Raw genomic sequence first — 21580 nt, 5'->3', positions numbered from 1 at the left:
AAGAGATTGATCTGTCCTTTCTGAACCAAATCCTACCCATCCCCATAGGATTTCCCAGGGTCTGAAGCCTGCTCTTTCTGTCTCATCAGGACAGCCAGTTTCGGAAAGCCTTGAGCCTGTTCTCCATAGAGAATTCATCTCTGTTTTTGAGTCCTCTCCTGTACCTCCCACAGCAGAGATTTACTGGAAGCACAAGTGCAAGAGGAGGCACTTAGATTCCCATGAGAAATCTCCTACCACTAACACTGATTTCAGTGAAGGAGAAAATTCCTCTACATCTCCCATGAGGACATTTCATTCTGAGAGATTCTGGAATTTCTGTGACTGAGAGGTGGTGGTCCTCCCAAGATCCTTCTCTGGAAGAATCCGCGTTCCTCATACCTTTTGTTTCTGGCCAATCTACTTCTAGGGTGGCTCCCCCCACCAACAAGATGATAGACCTAATCTTATCATAGGCATGGAAGGAACTGGACATGGCTGAGTCTAGCCTGATAAATTTTTAGTTGCTGCAAAAGATCGATTCTATTGGAGCAAGGGTCCTCCTGTAGATTCCATGGTATTGGTGACAGCCACTTAGAAGGACCTGAAGGAAGAGAGCTTTTCTGTCCATCCACCCAACAGAGTTGCATTTGTTGGACAGATTTGGGAGGCATGTATACACCTCATCTCCCTTTTCAGTGAATTATTATATCTGGCGCCTGTCACCTGCTTCCCGAAAGATTTGCAGATCAAAGGAAGGCTGTTGATTTACAGTTGGTTATCTTACAATCCTGTTCCAGTGCTTCTATGTGCTTTATCTCTAATGCTACAGAGGGTGCATCTAGAGCAGCTGGTACAGGCATTTCCATCAAGAGGCATGCCTGGATGTGGCTATACAGAACTTTTAAAGATGTCCTTCATCAGTGCCCCCTATGATGGCTCAACGTTGTTTGGTCCTAAAGTCCAAGAAGCTATCTCCAGAAGTGAGAAAGATGGTAAACCCCTCTCTGCTGTAGATATCAAATTCTCAACACCTCAACAGACCTACTGCAGAAATCAGAAGGGGAGGTAAGGGGATATGGTTTAGTCCCAGGGGTTTGCATCAGAAACTTCTGAAAAAAAAAGCTCCTCGAAATGGAGGGAAAAACTGAGGTGGTCCACAAAACCAGGACATCAGGGGACCTTTCTTAGAGAAGCCATTCCAGCGCTACTGAATGTTTGCCCAGCTGTCATACTCTGGAGGCAGTCGGAGGTGCTTATCTTGGCACCCAGCAACCTTGAACACTCATCGATCAAGACAAATGGGTGCGAAGGATAGTAATCACAGGCTATGTTATACCTTTCCGTACTCCCACATCACTTCAGAAAATAATTCCTGATGCTCCACCCTCACAAAGGGAAGCAGCCACTTCAGAAATAGAGAGGCTGCTATGAAATCAAGTGATCCAAGAGGTCCCACCAGACCAGAAAGTATCCAGAATTTACTCAGGATTCTTTTTAGTGCAAAAGAAAAACGGGGACCTAAGGCTTGTTTTTGACCTATGTCGACTTAACAGATTTGTGAAACAAATAAAATTCTGGATGGCCATGGTTTAGTCCATTCTTCCATTATTAAGGAAGGGTGACTGGATGTGCTTGATAGATGTTCACAATGCATACTACCATATAAAGATGGACAGACAATCCAAAAAGTATCTTCACTTCAGGCTGGGAGCCAGTCACTTGAAATTCAGAGCACTGCCTTTTAAACTCACCACAGTCTCCTCCTGGGAGTTTAACACATGTATGGCAGTGGTAGCAGCTCATCTACAGCTGCAGGGTTTCCAAAATTCCCATACCTGGATGATTGGCTCATCACTGTCCCTATCATGAATATACTTATTCAAGTCAGGGACTCTGCTCAAACTCTGTACAGATTTAGAAATCACAGTGAATTTATAAAAGTCCAGGTTACAACCAGTTCAATCTGTGGAATTCATCAGAGCAAATTTGGACACAAGATCTCAGTTAGTGAATCTTTCTTCTTCAAGAATATCATCTCTTCACCAGCAGCCCTAGAACTTCTATTCTACTGAAGGTCACCAGCAAGATTACTCCTTTTAGAGCTCATGGCTGCTTCAACCACCTTTGTTCGACTGGCAGATATTGCATGTGTACTCTTCAGTGGAGCCTGGCAGTTCAGTTGTCAATCAGAGAACAGCCTTTATCCTTTCTAGTAAGTCTGACGAACAACTGCAGAGCACACATCCAGTGGTCGCTAGAGTCTCCACTTGTTACACAGGGACAACTTTTCATTCTTCCCTTTACTCAAGCCACAGTAACAATGGGCATTTCCCAGCTGGAGGGCATTATCTGGGAAAGACAGTCCAAGGCACATGGTCTCAGACAGAGGCTAGTCTTCACATCAGTATCTTGGAGTTGAGAGCAGTCCTCCTAGCATTGCAAGCTTTTCAAAACTCTCTCCCCATAGGTGTGATCTCCATTCAGAAAGAGGAGACAATGTGGCAGTCATCTGGTATATCAACAAACAGGGAGGAACCGGATCCTATCCTCTGTGTTGAGAGAGCCCATGAGAGTGTGGAAATGGGCAATATATTCTTGCTATCCAAGAAAAGGTACAAGCCGAAAGCCAGTTCCAAAAAAGAAATTTATTCCACAAATCCACGAGTAAAAACACTGGTGAACCACACTACAAACCAATCCATATCATGTGGACTGGTTTGTAGTGTGGTTCACCAGTGTTTTTACTCGTGGATTTGTGGAATAAATTTCTTTTTTGGAACTGGCTTTCGGCTTGTACCTTTTCTTGGATTATTGGTACATTTTGGGTACTTGTGACCATCTTTTTGTTTAATATATTCTTACTGCTTTCTAATTGTAACACATATCCTGGGAATATCTCACAAGTGGACTCTCAACTCGTCAGTAACGGAGCAGATTTTCAGCTGTTGGGGCCGACCTCATTGCAATCTCTTTACCTATTCCAACAACACCAAATGCAGCAAGTTCTTTGCTCTAATTCCCCACAAGGGATAGTCACCTCAGGACACTCTAATGCATCCTTGGTCCACGAGTCTCCTTATGCCTTTCTTCCGAAACCTCTGATTCCAAAGTTCTTATAGAACATATTAGTGATGAAGGTTAGTGTAATCCTCATAGCCCCTTATTGGTCTTGACACATGTGGTTTCTCTTCCTCTAGCCTCGTCAATTCACCGAACATTCAATCCCTCAAACTAACTACATGCTTTCCCCAATTTTAGTGATGGTTCGAGAGCCCAGGTCGTCATGCCCAGTTGTACACATTTTATCTTCCCTCAGAACCCTTCCACTAGGTAGATTTATATAAGTAAATAGAAAATATTTGCTATTTGAGCTGTAGAGAAAAATATTTATTCTTTTTCAGCTCCTCTTCCAACTGTTTTGGACTTCTTCGCACCATCTTTTTCAGAGTGGTGCCAGCTATTCCACTATTAAAGTTCAGTTAACTGTAATTTCCTCATTTTACATAGGAGGCATAGCTCCCCTTAGAGATTGTTCAAGCCCTTTCTACGAGTCACTTTCTTACTCTGACCTCCACTTGTAGACCCAGTACCGCCATAGGATATTGACATTCTTTTGCAGGCCCTGATGAGTCCTCCCTTTGAACTTGCTGAAAGAAAGGATGCTATCGTTTTTATCCTGGAAGATCTTATTCCTGTTGGCTATTGCTTCTGTCAAGAAATTTTCAGATCTGCATGCATTATCCTCAAAGCTTCCATAATTATTTTGCATTAAGGTCAAAGTGCCTCTGAGAACCAGTCCATCTTTCCTCCCCAAGGTGGCTTCAGAATCATCCGTTAATCAACCCATAAATCTTTCAATTTTCTTCTCAAGTTTCTCAAACAAGGGCGAATATACACTGCATAGACTTGATGTTCGTCATCAATTATGTTTTAACCTGTACCACACTAAGCCCTTCAGAAAATCTGACCAGTTACTTGTGTCCTTCTCCAGTGCTAAATTAGAAAAAGCTGTGTCCAGAGTCACTCTTTCTCAATGGTTGACTCAGTGTATTTCATTTGTTTACCAAAAGAGGGACTTCCTGTCAATACCACTCTAAAAGCACATTCTGACAGATCTGTGGCTTCATCTACAACCTTTCTCTTCAGTGTTTCAATTGATGACATATGTGCTTTACCTACCTTGTCCAGTGTTCATACCTTCATCTCTCACTACAGATTGGATATGCAGTCCAGACTGAGGGCCTCCTTTGGTTCAGATGTGCTCTGGAATATCCTTCCATGAAGCCGTCCAAGTGTAAAAGTAGCTGGGGACACTGTCCCATCAATTGAGGAACAGATGGAAAAGACATCACCTTAATGATAGATCTGTGTTGTCTGTTTTTGACCTTTTGTCAGCTTCACTCCAACCTTTCCCCTCTTTGTTTTGTCTTGATGGCATTATAGTGTTTTAACAATATAATTTCATTCTGAGATGGATCTAAATGACCTGGCTGTGGCTCCTGAAGGTATTGTCTTCTTCTGCCTCTATTTCCTCATGCAAGTTACCACTGTTTAAGTCACTTTATCTTTTAAGGTAGCTTACAGATGCATTTTATAATTTAAATTGCCTTTTTTTTGGGATGAGCAGACTCGATGTATGCCATAAAGAAGGAGAGGTTGGACAACGCCCTGGCAATGCACATACATGATAATCCAGGTCATGAGTTCACTTTCTCGGTGATTGATCAGTTATGTCCCGGGAATAGGGGGGTCCGGAATCACTCATATTGGAGTGTAGGGAACTCATGTGGTAGCTGAGGCTGGAGGCTTACCATTTCCCTGGCCTCAATAGCATGTTATCTATTAGTTGTTTTTTAAAATTAAGAAGTCTAGCGAGGTGAGGTTTTTGCACTGAGGAGTGGATATCACCCCTCATTGCAGTCTCAGTTTTAGTTTTGTTTGTACCTGTTTTATTTTCAGCGCTGGGGGTTCGTTAGTTATGGTGTTATCAGGTTATCATGTTTTTAGCCCATGGGTTCCTGCCCAACTTGGCAACATGTTTTGGTTTTGTTATAGTTGAGCTGGGCAATGTTGCCCTATCTGTTAACTTCCTTGGTTTACATTTTATACATTTTATATATTTTATGTAGTTTTTAATGTTTTATAAGTTATAGTTTACATTTATTGATGAACGGGTTTTACCTTCGTGGTTAGAATCAAATCAACAGTATTTCTGATGCATATACTTATACTCTGCATATTTTTTATTATTAGCTTAAATTATTAGATTTATCTTAAATATCATCTTTGTTTGCATTTATATGTTATTTGTATTTTTAGATATTCCTGATGTTAGCTAAGATATATATTTTCTAGTTTAGGGAATAGTTATAATGTTATTGTCATTATTCCTTGTATCGGCACCTTTAATCTGAATGGAGGGAAGGGGGGGCGTGTTTTTTTAGGTCATTGTATATTAAGGGAATAAGTGCAATGGCGCGAGTTTGTTTATTCTGATGAAGTTGGTGCAGAGCGCCGACGAAAAGCTTCGTTGTTTGGCTTAAATAAAACTTTTCATTTTGCTCATTAGCATTCAGCGTTTTTGCCTGTTTTTGGATTTTGACCACTGAGTCCATGGATATCGTGGATATCGCTGGTGTGGTTGTGAGTTAGCGGTGGTTCTTTTAAGTATGGAAATGGCAGTGGCTTGATCCAAGTTCGGATCCAACATCCATCCATTGAGGAAAGGACAGAAATAGACAACACAGATGTCCTTCCATATCATTGTTGCAGTATTCCTTACAGTAAGGATCCCCTTCCTAGGGGAGCCTGACGTCGGGCCACTATACCAAAGCCTTAGGTTGTAATAGAGATGTCACATGTCATAGGTATGCTCCTTGCACATGGCGTAGAGCATAAAGGGTGACATATGGATATAACTTCCTCTGAACGTCTTTGCCACCAGTCTAAACACCATCTCCGAATGTTGGTCTGAATGCTCTTTCGTCTGCTGGTTGCCAAGCCATTTTCAGGTAAGTGTCTCATTGTGTTTTTTTTTTCCTTCGTATCTTATTTTATTTTATTGGTTTACATGTCATCCAGAAAGGGGAAATGTCAGTGTGGGAGACAGGTTCCCCATAAGGACTATTACAACACAAGCAGTGTTTGTTTTGCTTAGGTGCATCTTGTTCTATTTGTCAGGTGTTTGTCCCAAAAATTATGCATAGTCATTTCTTCTCTTTGGCTATTTACCTAGAGAACCAACATCTTAAATTGTTGGGTCAGGGTACTGTGGTGGAATCATCCTGCCCTGAGTGTCAACTGTCCGTGAAGAAGAAGGCCAAGAAAGTTTGGTCAGATTCTTCTCCAGTACCATCTCCACCAGACATCTCTCTCCAGGCTGGTGAAATCCCAGAGGACCATCCGGTTATTCAGCTGAATTCCTTTATTGTGACTGTTTTGAAGGCCTGAATGGACCCGGATTCTCCTATGTCGCCGAAGACTCTGCAGATGTCTATTTCAGATATTCTGGGAAAACTATGGCTGACTATATTCGAGGAGCCTAGGGGTGTTCCACAAATCCTTGTTAGAGAGGAGATTTTCACTGTGCTTATTGAGTGTAGGCAGGGGTCTAAGCAGCCTAAGATATTTAGGGTTGACTTCTCTTTGAAAAAAAAAAAAAGCAGAAGACTAAGCATATTTTTCCTGCTTCTAAGGATCTTCAACATGAACCTCAGGATTTTACACAAGGTTTGTTTAATGCCCTTATGGCTTTGAAGCCCCCTTAGAAGGTCTCTGTTCCTGCTCCCACTTGGTCTTCTACTCCTCTTAAGAGGCCTAGGGAGCAGATTTCATGTGATGAGGAAGTATATTTTGATGAAGAATCTTTGGCCTTTACCTCCTAGATTTCCTATCCCTTGGATTATGGTTCTGAGGAACAGGATTCTATTAGCCCTGATTCTTCTTTTAAGATTTCCTTTGGAGATACTGTTTCCCATGTGATGAAGTTTTTTTAAGTGGGACTGTGCCTAGGGTTCTGAAGATCAAAAGAGGTATTATGAACTCCTTCAAATGGAGTCTTCCAAGCCCTCTGCTGTTCCTCCTGTTCTTGCTGGCTTGTTGGATACTTCTGCAGCTTCTGAGGCTCCTGATTCCCAGCCCCCTGCTCCTAAAGACCTGATAGGTTTTATAAGGTGCCTGATTATTGTAAATGTCTTTACAAAGTGTTCCTAAGCTGACCCTTCTGTTATTTCCTTCTCTTCTTATAAGCCCTCTAAGCTTTTACCTTCTATTAAGCTGCTCCAGTCTGAGAAGGGCAGCAGAACCATGGAAACGTTGGGTAAGAAAGTGTATACTGCTGCTACTTTGACCTTCAGGGCAGTGACTTAACAGACCCACATGGCCAGGTATATTTTGGCGCTTCTTTCTCAGGCTCTTCTGGTTATTTCAGATCTTCTTGATTCTGAGGAGAATAATTTGGCCTTCTCTCTGTTAGGGTTCTCTTCTCAAATGGCTTGCCTTTCCATTAAATGTAGTTATGATGCAGCTGCTGCCTCATCTAGAGCTGCTGCTGCCTTTGGTTCTCTGTTGAGAAAGTATTCTTGGCTTTGCCTTCAGCCTCTGCCTGATGATATTAAGGCCAAGCTGATGGATGCTCTTCTTGACAATAAAAATCTGTTTGGTTCTGCAGCTGCTGAGGTTTTTAAATCTCTTCAGGAAAAGGGTAAGGCTGTGCAGAGATTAAAACATATTTTATGTTTCCCCTGTTCCCAGATTTCAGAGATTTTGGCCTACCAAGTCCAGCTTTGTCCATAGACAGTCTTGCCCTCCTTCCAAAGGTAAAACATGGTGGTAGAAGGACCTCTCCTGTCAAATCTACTCACACAAGCCAAGTTCTATCTGACTAACTTCTTCCCTCCCTCTTAAGCCAGGTTCCTCTATCTCTTCGTCTTTCCCTGTCCCTTCCAAATTGGTTACAGATCCCCCAGTATTCCTGGATTCTCTCCATCATTCATCAAATGTATTACACGGTTTGGAAATCCCTTCCCCCCTTTTTGGGCATTCCTTAACCTCCTCAGGAACAGCTGCCTTTTTTTCCGGAAGTTCTTCAGAGCCTTTTGACTCAAGGAACCATCCAAGCAGTTTTGACTCCTCAAATGGGGAAGGGATTTTATTCCAGAATGTTTCTGGTTCTGAGGAAAGAAGTCACCTGGAGACCCATTCTGGATCTTTCACAGCTAAACATCTTTTTGAGGGTTCCTTCCTTTTGAATTTTATCCCTTCAAAACATGTTTCCTCTTCATCCTCCTCAGGCTTTCCTAGTCTGCCTGGATCTCAAGGATGCCTACCTGCATATCCCTATTTATCCCTTTTTCAGGAAATTTTTATGTTCTCTCTTGTTTCCTTGCATTTTCAGTTCTCTGCTTTGCCCCTTGACCTCTCTAATTCCCCAGAGGTCTTCACCAAATGCCTTGTTCCTGTGATTGCTTTCTGCAGGATGTGGAGAATCCACATCTTGCCTGTCCAGTGATTTTACTTCAGCATCTTCACTGTACTATTTGTCTTCTGCAAAACCTGTGTTTTACAGTGAATTTCCAAAAATCGTTCCTGACTCCTCCTCGGGATCATGTTTTTCTTGGGTACAGGTTCCAGACCATTCCAATGCTGGCATCCCTGCCTCCTTCCAAGGATTTAACTTTGATTGCATTGTTTCAATCCATTCTTCCTCTGGCCTGTATTACAGCCAGAGAGTTTCTAAGGGATCTGGGATACATGGTTTCCACCCTCCCTATGCTTCCTCTGGCCAGACTTCATATGAGAAAGCTACAGTGGTTCCTAAAGTCATTCTGACTTCAACATTCTCGTCCTTTAGACTTTCCAGTTCCTCTTCTAAGCTAGAGCTTCAGTGGTGGATTCATCATCTTCCCTCAACCCAGGGCTTCCTTTTCAGCGTCTAGTCCCCTCTCAGGAACTCTTTTAAGATTCCTCAGATGCGGGGTGGGGAGCCTCCTTCAGTCCTCTGAAGGTTCAGAACCTTTGGTCTCTTTGTCAAAGGAAAGATCATATCAATATCAAGTAAATGAGAGCTCTTCTCCTGGCTCTTCAGGCCTTCCATTCTTCTTTCCTTGCTGGCCCCTCAAAATCTTCACAAACAATACCACAGTGATGTGATGCATCAAAAAGCAAAGGGGACATGGTTTTACCTTTTGTGCAGATTAGCTCTTTAGGTTTGGGATCTAGCTGTCCAGTATCAGGTGACTGTTCAGGCAGTTTATATACCTTCAGATCAGAGCATTGTGGCAGACTCTCTGAGTAGGTCCATAACACTAATTCACGAGTAGATGCTTCACAGAGATGTGTTTCTGGAAATTGTCCACCAGTGGGGTACTCCTCAGGTAGAACTTTTTGCCTTCCCTCTGAACAGACAACTTTCTCTTTTACACCAGAGTCCCATGTCCTCTAACTTGGAAGGTGGAAGCCCTATCTTTTTACTGGAAGGGAGTGTTTCTTTCTGCCTTCCCTCTCCTTCCTCTTATGCCAAGGGTCCTGCTCAAGATGGAACAAGATGCTCCCAAAATCTTGTTGGTGACTCCCATTTGGCCCCAACAGCATTGGTTCCCTCGTCTTCTGCATTTAACCAAGGGCAATCATCATAAGTTACCTCACAGGATGGACCTTCTCACACAAGACAAGGGGTCGCTCATCCATCCCCAGTTGTCCTCTCTTCAACTGATGCTGTGGGTGTTAGAGTTTTGATAGTTTTTGGGCAGCTTTTTTTCAGAAGGCCAGAAAACCTACTACTAGGAATTCTTATTTGTCCAAATGGAAGATATTTTCTGTTTGGTGTTTTCCTCATAACCTGGATCCACTTTCTGTGAAAATTCTTTGGTTCTCTCTTATTTGTGTGATTTGCTCAATGCCGGGCTGGCATACTCTTCTGTTAAAACCCACCTATCAGCCATTTTTGCTTGTCTGTCTTTGACTCCTCCTTTGGCTTCTAGATTTGAGGTCAGACAGTTCCTTAAAGGTGTTCTTCATATTAGGCCCGCCAGGAAGCCTATTCCTCCTTCCTAGGGCCTTAATTTTTCTTGGAAAATTTGACTCAGGATTCTTTCGAGCTGGCAGCTTCAGCTTCTTTACAGCATTGTTCTTGGAAGACCATTCTTTTTTTTGGCCCTTACCTCAACCAGATGGGTGTCTAAACTATAGGCCCTTATGGCTGTTCCTCCTTTTTTAGTTTTTCATAAGGACAGGGTGTCTCTTCATACTAAGCCTTCTTTTATGCCCAAGGTGGTTAATGAGTTGTCTCTTAATCACTCTATTCATTTTCCCACTTTCTTCCCTTCTCCGCAATCTGCTAGTGAGAAGGTTCTTCACATCTTGGATTTGCATAGACTACTCGCATATTGTTTGGATAAAACTAAAGCATTTCATAAATCTGAGCAACTATTTGTTTCCTTTCATTCTAGGTCTTTGGGTTTGACTGTTTCTAAGTTTCTTCATGGATATCTAAGGCCATTTCCTTTTATCATGGAAAAGTCTTTCTTGTTCTGTTAAGCTTCTTTTGGCGTTTTTTTAAAGGATTGGATACCAACTTGAGGCAGCTACTTGGACTTCTATGCATACTTTTACTAAGCACTATAAGTTGGATGTGTTTTCTAGGGCTAGAGCTGAATTTGGCATGGCTAGCCTGCATGGCTTTCTTGAAAGGACTGCTGGACCTTCCTCCTCCTCCTCCCAGTTTTCTTCTTGAGCTTTTGTACTCTTCCTACTATAAGGAATACTGCAGCAGTGATATGGAAGGACATAGTACAGTTGGGTTAAATCTTACCATAACAGTAGATGTCTTTCTCTTCACTGTTACAGTATTCGCTCCCTCCTTCTTTCCCGTTTCTTTCTCCATCTGGATACATATATTCTTCTTACCATAATGGTAGATGTCTTTCTCTTCACTGTTACAGTATTCGCTCCCTCCTTCCTTCCCCTGTTTCTTTCTCCATCTGGATGCACATATTCTTCTTTTCTCCTTGAACTGTTGCTCCTCCTGGGACTTTTCAGTTCTGAGGATGGTACATCCGTATGTCACCTTTATGCCCTGTGCCACACTTGGGGAGCATATGTGTGACATGTGATGTCCCTATTACAACCTAAGGCTTTGGTATACTAGCCGGACGTCAGGCTGCCCTAAGCAGGGGATCCCTACTTTAAGGAATACTGCAACAGTAAAGAGAATGGCATCTACTATTATAGTAAGATTTTACAGAACTGTACTGTCTTTCATTGTGGTGAGTACATAACTTTCATTTTTCATAAACTTGTGGCTTATTATGTCTTCAGAGTATTCCCTGTCCAGCTGCATCTAAGGGTTGTGCATAATCATGACTGCTGCTCAACTTTGTTTAGCTTTGACTCTTGTCCTAAACCTGTTGTAGTAAATAGCCATGAACTAAGACATTATATCCCTCTCCATTAACCTTAGGAGGTAAGATTACTTAAGTAGAAGTTTGATTCTTAGCTTCTCCACCATTATTTAGCAATTTGAATTCAGTCCTAGGTGTAAACTTGCACTGAATTTATTTATTTATTTTCAGTTAGATTAGCAGGGAAGTCCACTGGGCTCAGAAAGCCCATTTTCAGTGGAGACCCGGGAAGAAAAGCTCCATAGTACAGGTTACAGAAGAGATAACAGTCAAGTAAAATAAAAGTTACAAACACATACACAAATACATATCAAATTCAATACAAGGCATGAGCAGTTTTGCCCATAGCAAAAGTATCCTACGGATTATAAAATACAGATTCATTTTAACGAAATTATTCAAACAGTTCAGTCAAAGGCTATTTACAATATAAAGACAAATACCACAAACTGAATACCCACAGGGTACAGAACTAGTAAAAAACAAAAGAAGAACCACGTCCAAAGCACAAAGCAGAAGTTTCAAGTTTTAATCCAAGTACATCCAAATTCACTTGCTAAGCGCTTTCACCATTACAAATGGCTTCTTCAGAGTAAGTGAAAATCATCCATACCATACATTAAATACCCAAGCAATTACTCAAACATCCAATAAAAATTAATTAGACAATTAGATAATTGCTACACAAATTTAAACACTGAATGTATCCATGCCCGGTAAAGAATAATGATACCCAAACTTGCTGTTAAAACTAATGTGTAAAACATCTTAGCTACAGTATATAAAGTTACATCTCTCAATCAAACAAAAATCACATAAAAGATATGAATAATAAATGCAAAAGAATAAAAAACAAATATATATATATATATATATATATATATATATATATATATATATATATAATATTGATGTTAGTAGCAAATTGAATAAAGCATATAAGGGTATAAAAATACCTTGTAATCACCTGTTTATGCTAGATTCTATTAGCCTTGTGCTTTGGAGGTGTTTCTTCTTTTGTTTTTTACTATTTACAATATATACATGATGCAATAGATCATATGGGATTTAGCTATGGAAAGATATAGCAAGCTATAAGGAGCTTAGGAACACAGGAGAATAACATCCCAAGGGCTTTTACTTATAAGAATCTAGATCGTGTGAAGCTGCGTTTTGAAGTTGTCTGTGTTTGACATTGTCCTTAGAGTGGACAGGAGAGAATTCCATTTTTTACCTAGGGAGAAGGAGAGGAGAAGTTGTCCAGCAGGATGTTTAGGTTTGTGGACAGTAATTAAATTTTGGTGTTCAGATCTGAGAGTTCTATTTGGGGTATAAAGGGAAAGGATGTTTGTCAGTGCGGAGCATTTGGTTGAATTAAATATTAGCCTATGAGCTGTGGTAAGTTGGAGGTAGTCCAGGTTATGTGTGAGTTCTAACCAATTCAGAGATTGGAGGGTAATACAGTGATGGGTGGAATGTTTAGCTTTGGTGGCAAATTTGGAAATTTTGTTATAACAGTTTTAGAGTTTGGAAGTGATGGTGGAGGATAGGTTAGTTAACAGAGGGGCACCGTACAGTAGACAGGGAAGGAGGTAAGTAGAGGCCAGAGTATGCCTAGTAGAGGAGGAGAGGAAGCGGTTGTTCCTGTATAGCATACCCAGTTTTTGGTGCATTTTCTTTATATTTTGCTGAATGTGGATGTCAAACTTCAGGTGTTCATCTATAATTACGCCGAGTAATTTGGCGAAGAGAGCAACCTCAGTAGAACAGTTGCTTTGGCTAGGACTTAGAAGGAACTTTTGTCATAAGAGAAATATTTTGATGGAGGGAATATTAGTATTTTAGTTTTGTTTGCATTGGGAGAAAGGTGATTTTGGTGCACCCAAATCTCAGTAGTTGAGAAGGCAGTTTGGGTCTTAATTAGAAGTTCAGAGAGGTTAGTGGCAGAGCAGACAAGAGTTGAGTCATCTGCATATTGAATGACTTTAGTGTTTGGAATGTGTTTGGAATGGCAAAGTGAAAGTTATTGATAAAGATATTAAACAGCATTGATCCGAGGATGGATCCCTGAGGTACGCTGGTAGGGGTGGGTAAGAAAGGAGAGCCTTTTTTCCATTTCCCGGCCTGAGATCGGTCTGACAGGTAACTTGATAGGGTGTTTTGGGAGAGATTTAGGTCTGAGAGATGACTCAGAAGATGGGTATGAGAAATGGTATCAAATGCTTTAGAGAGATCTAGTAGAAGTGTAGATACTATATTCCCGGAATCTCGGGCTTGAGTGACAGTTTCAAAGAAGGAGAGTAGGACTGTTATGGTGCTATGCCCTGGTCGGAAGCCATATTGGATTGGAGTAAGAAGTTGGTTATGATTCAGAAAGGGCATTATTCGGAGGTGGATACATTTCTTTAGGATTTTTGAGATTGGGGAGAGCAGAGCTGCAGGGCGGAAGTTAGAGATGTTAGTGTTTTTGCCTCCCTTGTGGAGAGGAAGAATAAAGGCAGAACACCAGAGTTTGGGGACATAGGATTCATTTATGGATCTATTGATTAGGATTCTAATTGGGAGTGCTATACCATTGGCAGCAGACTTGAGAAAAGCTGAGGGGATGTTATCAGGAGCATTGGAGCAGGGTTTGAGTTTGGATAGAAGTTTTTTTATGTAGTTAGTGGAGACAGGTTTGAGCTCAAACATAGAGGGGGAATTATTGGAGGACTTAGATACAGGAGACAGCAGGGGAGATGGGTTGTTGTTGGGAAAAGTCTTAGGTCGGATATTGACTCTATAAAGAATGAGTTAAATAATGAGGCATGAGGCTAATTCGAGGTCAGATTTACTTGGCTCAGTGTAGGGGTTATTTTTGGAACCTGGGTTGAGAAGTGAGTTTATTGAGTTCCAGAATAGCCTAGGGTTTTTAGTATGGTTGAACTGAAGCTTAGTGTAGGAAGATTTTTTTGTCTTTGATGATTTTTTTTTTGCATAATTACGAAGCTGTGTGTATAGGAGATGGGTTTTGGGGACTTTATTCTTTTGGTAAAGCTTCCAGGATTTGTCTCTGATGCATAATTTGTTTTGTTTCTTTAGTTAGCCAAGGGGCAGTTATGGCTTTTATTCTTCTTGTTCTTGGTGGAGCTAGGAAGTTTCGAGCATCTAGGAAGGCAGAATTAAAATGTTCAACGGCTAGCTTGTCTAACTTATTATGTTTGTTTGTTGTTTCATGATTTAGTATTGCAATAGCAAAAGTAATGCAGTTATGATATGTTCCTTTAAGATCAAAACTTTAAAATGTTGTATAAAGAGAGCTCAGAATGGTGCTTGCAAAGATGATGCTGGCCAGGAAAGGGGAAATAAGGGACGACATGTAAGAATGAGGGGTGTAAGGTGCACTTCATTGCTGTCCCTTTCCTACTCAGGCAAGATGTTTGAATACAATATTGTGTGTTACTGGTTTGAATAGTAACTCGAGTGCCATAAGGATTGCTGAAGAGAAAATGAATGATTTGTGCCAGCATATATTCACTGAGAGTTATATGGAGGTGCTTCCGTTTCTGAAGCAGCAAACTTACTGGATTGTTGAACAGCTACAATGAGAAGCTGAATGATCAACAGGATGACAGTGGAGGGTCAAGTAGCTCGCAAAAGTTGCAGGCTTGGGCAGAAAACCCAAATCATCCAGTTAGCTAGGACAATTGCAAGTTTACCCTGTGGCCACAGGATGATGAGAGACTAGTTAGAGTTATGAATTGCCCGCAGACCTGCTGTATATTTGCACTGGTCCTTGTTGCTCCAACTCTTGTGATTGTCTTGGGAATAAAATTAATTGAGAGAATTGTCTGCAGAAGGCAAAGTAAGATGGTCACCAGAATTGGTGGGTGGAATAACAAAAAGACTACATACAAAATTACATTTTATTTTTCTTTATCCTTGGCCAAGACAGGCAAGAGGAAGACCAGAGAGTAGTTATTGAGGGAAATGGAATTTGCTTTCATTTGCAGGGGGAGAAAAGTTAGCTTGTACGTATAGTCAGAAATTGACTCTGCTAGATGCAGAAGTCTAAAAAGAAGTTTATGATTCAGCAGTAGGAGAAATTTGAATTAATTTGAATTCTCTGCTGCCAGTCTGTGCAGTTTAACAAAGTTACAGTATGTAGTACGGTTACAGCAGAATGCAGAAAAACTGTAAAAGTGTCAGGGAATTGTTAAGCATGCTTAAAAGCAGAAGCCTGAAAGATTATTCAACATAAACTTCAAGATGTGAACAACTGTTGGAAAACACTGGCATGTGCTGAAGGAATCAAAGGCACGCCAGTTATGCAGTCTTGACAACAGGGCAGATTTAATTTTCACATTTAAAATAAGTCATTGTGCTGTGGGTTGGTAATGGATGGATAAATGAAATGCAGGAGCAGAGTATATTCTGTGTATGTAACCTAAATTAAAAATTGTTTGCATTTGGCTGTTATCTGTGATGCTGCTGGCCTAGGTTTGCGATCAAGCCAAAAGCAGTATACGATAGGTGTTGTTGGGAATTTATTAGGACTGCTGCTTGGTTTGGAAGTGTACATGGCTGATAAAAATATCAGCTTAGAATGTGTGTGCACCACTCAGTGCAAAAAGCATTTATTTATTTTGTTTGCCAAGATAGTACACACTGATCGTAATAGACCATTTGCAGGCACAACCTGGGATTACAAAGATGAAACATGAATAACTGCTGCAGTTTAACTTCATGTTGTACCTCTGTAAATAGAAAAGTGAATTTTCTATATTTTGACTCAGTATCATATATCCTGGATGCTGCAGTTTAGGCTGCATTTACCACTTGTCCAGTTTATTGCTTACCAGTTGTGGGTGCTGGCCAGTAGTTCTGGTCTGGGGAGTAGTCCAAGCTACAATCCAAAAATCGGCCTCGGTTGCAACAAGATGAAGAAAGATAAAACATTTCAAATAAGTAACTAAGAAGTGCTTACAGAAAGAACTTTCATTTAACAAATAAAAATAAAAATAAATCAGATACAGCCAGTGAATCAAGCGCTTTCGTCTCCAACCATTTGGAGACTTTATCAAGACAGAGCATGCCCCAACTGACAACAAATTTATAATACAAAGTTAATTACTGAACCAATCAACATCCAGGGTTCATGAATAATTCATGAGCAATGACTATTCCTACAATTTACATCTAATAATGTCAGATAATCACACATAAAACATTCATCATCCTAAATATTACCCACTATAATACATATAAATAAATAACTATAAACTATATTATTAAAATAAAATTGAATATGTGTAAATAAAATCTAATAAAACCTCAACATCTCCTATATGTTGTACACTTCAACTAACCCTAATATATTGTAATATAAATGAATAAATACATGTATAAATAAACACATAATAGATACAGTATAAAATTCACCAATGTATATATATAAAACATAAAATTAATGCATATGTTTCAACTATTAAAAATTACAAGAACAATTCTTTAAACGCATCATCTGTCTAAAGCTTTTAATCTTAAAAAGCAACTAATTGCAACAGATTCATTTAAGCCTGGCCATTGGGTTGCATTAGTTTTTAACTGCCATATGGCCTCACTTTTCTCCAAATATAAAGTCCAAGGTCCACCTCTTGGGTCTAGTTCAATAATTTCAATAACAGTAAATTGAAAATCATGTCCGGGCCATTCCATACAATGTTTTGCAAGGGCATTGGTTTCTTTTTGCAGTCTGATATCCCTCAAATGTTCATAAATATGTTTTTTAAGTTTCCTTTCTGTCTTTCCAATATAAAAACAAGCACATTTGGAACAGAAAGCAAAATAAACCACCTTCTCAGTATAACATCTGCACTTTTTTGTAAATAGACCTTTATACCATTTATATTAAATTTTGACCCTTCCTTAATATGTTGGCAATAATTGCATGCCCCACACTTCTTCATATGGCCCCCATTCCGAATCTGGTAACTCCTTTCAAAGATGTTCTTTAAGGTTTGTCCCTTTCTATATACCATAATAGGCTTTTCACTTATGCATTGTCTAATGTCATTGCTTGAGGTCAAAATTATCAAATTTTTATCCAAAATCCTGAACATTTCTTTACTGTCAAGATTATAAGAAGTGATAAAAGCTGAACAAAACTTCCCATTTCCCTGCACTTGTTCAACAGGTGTCATAACATTCACATTAACATTGCTGTCCATATTAACGGAACCAACATTCAAATTTAAAACCATATAACTGTTCCCTTCATTGCCAGAGTGCACCATCTCCGAATTCAATATAGCATGATAAAACCCTCTCTCTCTCTTATTAACTACGTCCAACATTAAGTTGTTAATTAAGTCCAATGGGTATTCTCTTTTAAGAAACATATCTTTCAACAGTTCACATTCATCCAAAAAAGAGTCGAAACTAGACACCATCCGAGCAGCTCTAACAAACTGTCCCTTAACAACTGCTCTTTTTTGCTTGAAGGGATGGCTACTTTCAAAATGTAAAAAATTGTTTGAATACATTTCCTTCCTATAAATACATGACTCAGAATTCCTTAAGACTGTATTTTTTGTCAGTTTAACATCCAAATATGATATTTCATTATGGGTGAACCTTAAAAGGCTGTTGAATTATTCATGTGAGTTAAAAATTAATTCATCATCTCACTTGGTCCATCCCAAAATATAAAAATATCATCCAAAATTCTCACATACATTTTACAATATTGATAATAAACTGAATTAATAACAAACTTTTTCTCCCATTGTAGCATCACCAAATTAGAGTACAAACCACCACATGGAGAACCCATAGCAACACCAACTGCTTGGATAAAAAATTCACCATTAAAAAATATACAGTTATTTTTTAACACAAGTTCAAATAGTTGTTCGTATACATTAATTTTTGGTTGTGATACTCCTTTTTCCAATAAATAATCATATGCCCATTTAATACCAGTATCATGGGGTATTGAGGTGTACAAATCCTTCACATCAATGGTGATGAATACACCTGTCTCACTGTATTCTAAATTATTAACCCTTTCTAAAAAATCCCATGAATCCTTACAAATAATAGTTTCTTCACTAATAAAACGTTTCAAATTAATATCCAAGTATTTTGCTATGGGATAAGTGATAGAACCACGCCCATTCACTATAGGGCGCATAGGTGGATCAACCATATTCTTGTGTAGTTTTGGTAATCCAAATATACAAGGATTTTTTGGATGGTGCACTGACAGGTAATTGTACTCATCTATAGAAATTGAGCCTTCAATAAAGAAGGTCCATTAATTCATTTTTAACTTTTTTATAAATGCCATTTAACTCATTAATAGAGATTTTTCTATATGCATCATTCAAGAGAATATTGTTCATCCTTGTGTTATAATCATCTAGGTCCATAATGCCAATACCACCACCTTTATCTGGTTTTATATTCTGCACATCTCTATTAGACCTAAGTTTGTTTAGACCATCCATCTCACTTTTACTTAAGTTAGGTGAGCGTGCATTTCTGTGCATATTTCTAACATCTATTTCACACATTTTATCAAACATCGCTAACGCAGGGTGTAGGGGTGGGTTGAATGTACTTGAAATGTGCAAAGGGTTACTCACATATTCAACAGATTTAAAAAGGACATTTAAATTCAACTTTCTAACAAAATTTCTGATATCAATTAATGTTTGTGCAATGTTAACATTTTTGGCTGGGATAAATGATAAACCTCTAGAAAATAAATCACAATCATTAACATCAAAAATACATGAAGAAAAATTGTATACATTAAAATCATTTCTAGAATTATTTAAAATAACACAATTATTCAACATAAGCTCATTCGAATTCAATTCCATTCCCGATACCCCCCCCCCGATAATACATTTGTCCCCCTCGACCCCTGTTTGCAGGAAAAGTCCCTTGATTCTGCATGTTCTGGTTGTTTCTCTCTCTCAGTCTTTCTGATCTCCTCAGTGGGGGGAAGTTGTCTTGATCTAAAAAATGTTCCTCATTATTCTCAGAGGCTCCATCATTATAGTTATGGTTCTCCATATTCCAAGCTTGTGACCGAGGAGGGTGGGGATAAGCTGTGTTTGAACAATATTGAGCCCTATCCCTCTCTATTTTCTTCATCTTCCTAGCTTTAATTGAAACCATTTCTTGTTCAATAGATTTAAATATTCTGTTGTAGTCAAAAATATTGTTTTCATGAGCCACATCTTGCACAATCCTGTTGTTTAGTTCAGTTGCTTCTTTTATTAAATCTTTCAAAATTAGTTCATTATGTTTGATAACTAGCTCCATGTACTCGAAGCCATGTCTATCAAACATACTAATCAAATCCTTATGGAAGCATGAACCAGCTATTAGCCCTGTTGGAAAGCGCCACATGTGCAAACCCTTAGGCACAAGTTTGAGCTTTAAACATTCTTTAAAGTATGCATTATCAACTTGAATCTTCTTAATTTTAAGTAAAATGCGGTCTAATTTGTACAAACTGTTGCTGTAAGAATCAGTACTTACAGGTAAAGGTGTAGAAAAAGCCATCTCCTCTCCTAACCAGTCGGTCATTCTAATGGGATTAAAGTTAACTTGAACATCTTCACGAGCATTTCTTTTTAAATTTGCACTCTGTGATGAACGCTGCTCTCCATCCATTAAACTCGTACCAGCAATTCTTCCTGAATGCTCCTCATTACTGGTGTTGTTGCCGTTGTTGTTATTTAAACTTCTGTCTCCACCAGGTCTAATGTCAGCGTTTTCAGAGTCTAAAAAAAAGAGAAACAGCACTCGTTTCCTCACCACGACTTCTACTAGAGCCAGCAACTTCCTGGTTTGGTCCTCCCTTCGGAGCTGACGTCATACTGGCATGCTCTATTCTGTCTAACCTTTGAGTGATCCATTCCAAATGCTGCAAGATATCCTCAATCAAACTCTTCCTTTGTGGTGTATATAATGATTGTGAAGCCTCCATCTCCTGTGCCTCCATTGCCATAAGAAACGCAAATAACTTCAAACTTTTGAAATTCAAAAAACAAACCACAATCCAAAAATCGGCCTCGGTTGCAACAAGATGAATAAAGATAAAAAATTTCAAATAAGCAACTAAGAAGTGCTTACAGAAAGAACTTTAATTTAACAAATAAAAATAAATCAGATACATCCAGTGAATCAAGCGCTTTCGTCTCCAACCATTTGGAGACTTTATCAAGACAGAGCATGCCCCAACCGACAGCAAATTTATAATACAAAGTTAATTACTGAACCAATCAACATCCAGGGTTCATGAATAATTCATGATCAGTGACTATTCCTACAATTTACATCTAATAATGTCAGATAATCACACATAAAACAGTCCAAGCTGTTGAACCATGAGTGATTTGAGATATTTCATTGATATCTTACAGTACAAAATGATGTAAGTTATCAAACAAGTTAACACAAAATATATGTCAAATTACTGTATGTGGAAGACTTGTCTTTTAGCATCATTGTTTGCTGATCATCTGATTTTAGCTAATTTAATAAACAACTGATAACAGGATAAGTGTTTTCCTTTTCTAGTTCAAACGCTATGTCAACAAACTTCGGACGAAGAGCACAGTGTATAAGAAGAAACGTCAGGAAATTGCAGAGCTTAGAGCAGAGAATGGCGTTCTACAGAGAACAGAAGAACTTCTAAAACAGCAGCATGAGATCATGCAGCAACAACTGGTAAGAGTCTTCATCATCAGTAAACAGAAAACCTTCTAGGCTTGCTGTTCCCAATTACTGTGAAATAACAGTTTCAGGAAGTTGTCACGTTTGTACCTCAGATTCACTTTGTCTTGTTAGTTAATGATATAAAAATATCTTTCTGGAACCATATTGAAGTTTGATTTTTTTAGTTCCCTTTTAAATAGCTGTAATCAGTAAAACAACAATAAACCCCAAAGAATATACTTTATGACGCATTCCACTATCTTACATGCACACGTTTCTCTGATAGGCTAAATTTGTTCCATATCAAAATCCTGTGTTGTACTACCACTGCAGTTAATGGTATGATAATGACACACATAGGATACAGTAGTCATTTGGAATATATAACATGCATACTGTCCTGTCAGTAGGATGCACTTGTTTGTACATATTGTCTTGTACTTCTGACAGGTAGTTTACTGCTGTTGTAACCATCTCAGCTG

At 39.2% G+C, this 21580-nt stretch overlaps 1 protein-coding gene across 1 annotated transcript in view; it reads left to right on the top strand.

Moving 5' to 3' along the window:
* IFT81 (intraflagellar transport 81) overlaps nt 1-21580 on the top strand; it is a 2787102-nt gene that overhangs the window by 1747611 nt on the left and 1017911 nt on the right. Inside the window, exon 12 of the mRNA XM_044068648.1 lies at nt 20961-21110. Within this exon, the coding sequence (XP_043924583.1) occupies nt 20961-21110 (150 nt within the window). The remainder of the gene's footprint in view (nt 1-20960; nt 21111-21580) is intronic.

This window comes from Protopterus annectens, chromosome 4.part0 (assembly GCF_019279795.1).
Source record: "Protopterus annectens isolate FY-2018-M chromosome 4.part0, PAN1.0, whole genome shotgun sequence".
In the NCBI taxonomy this organism is placed as follows: domain Eukaryota; kingdom Metazoa; phylum Chordata; order Ceratodontiformes; family Protopteridae; genus Protopterus; species Protopterus annectens.
Note: the sequence above shows the minus strand (reverse complement) of the source record. Positions and strands in the feature narration are given on the sequence as shown.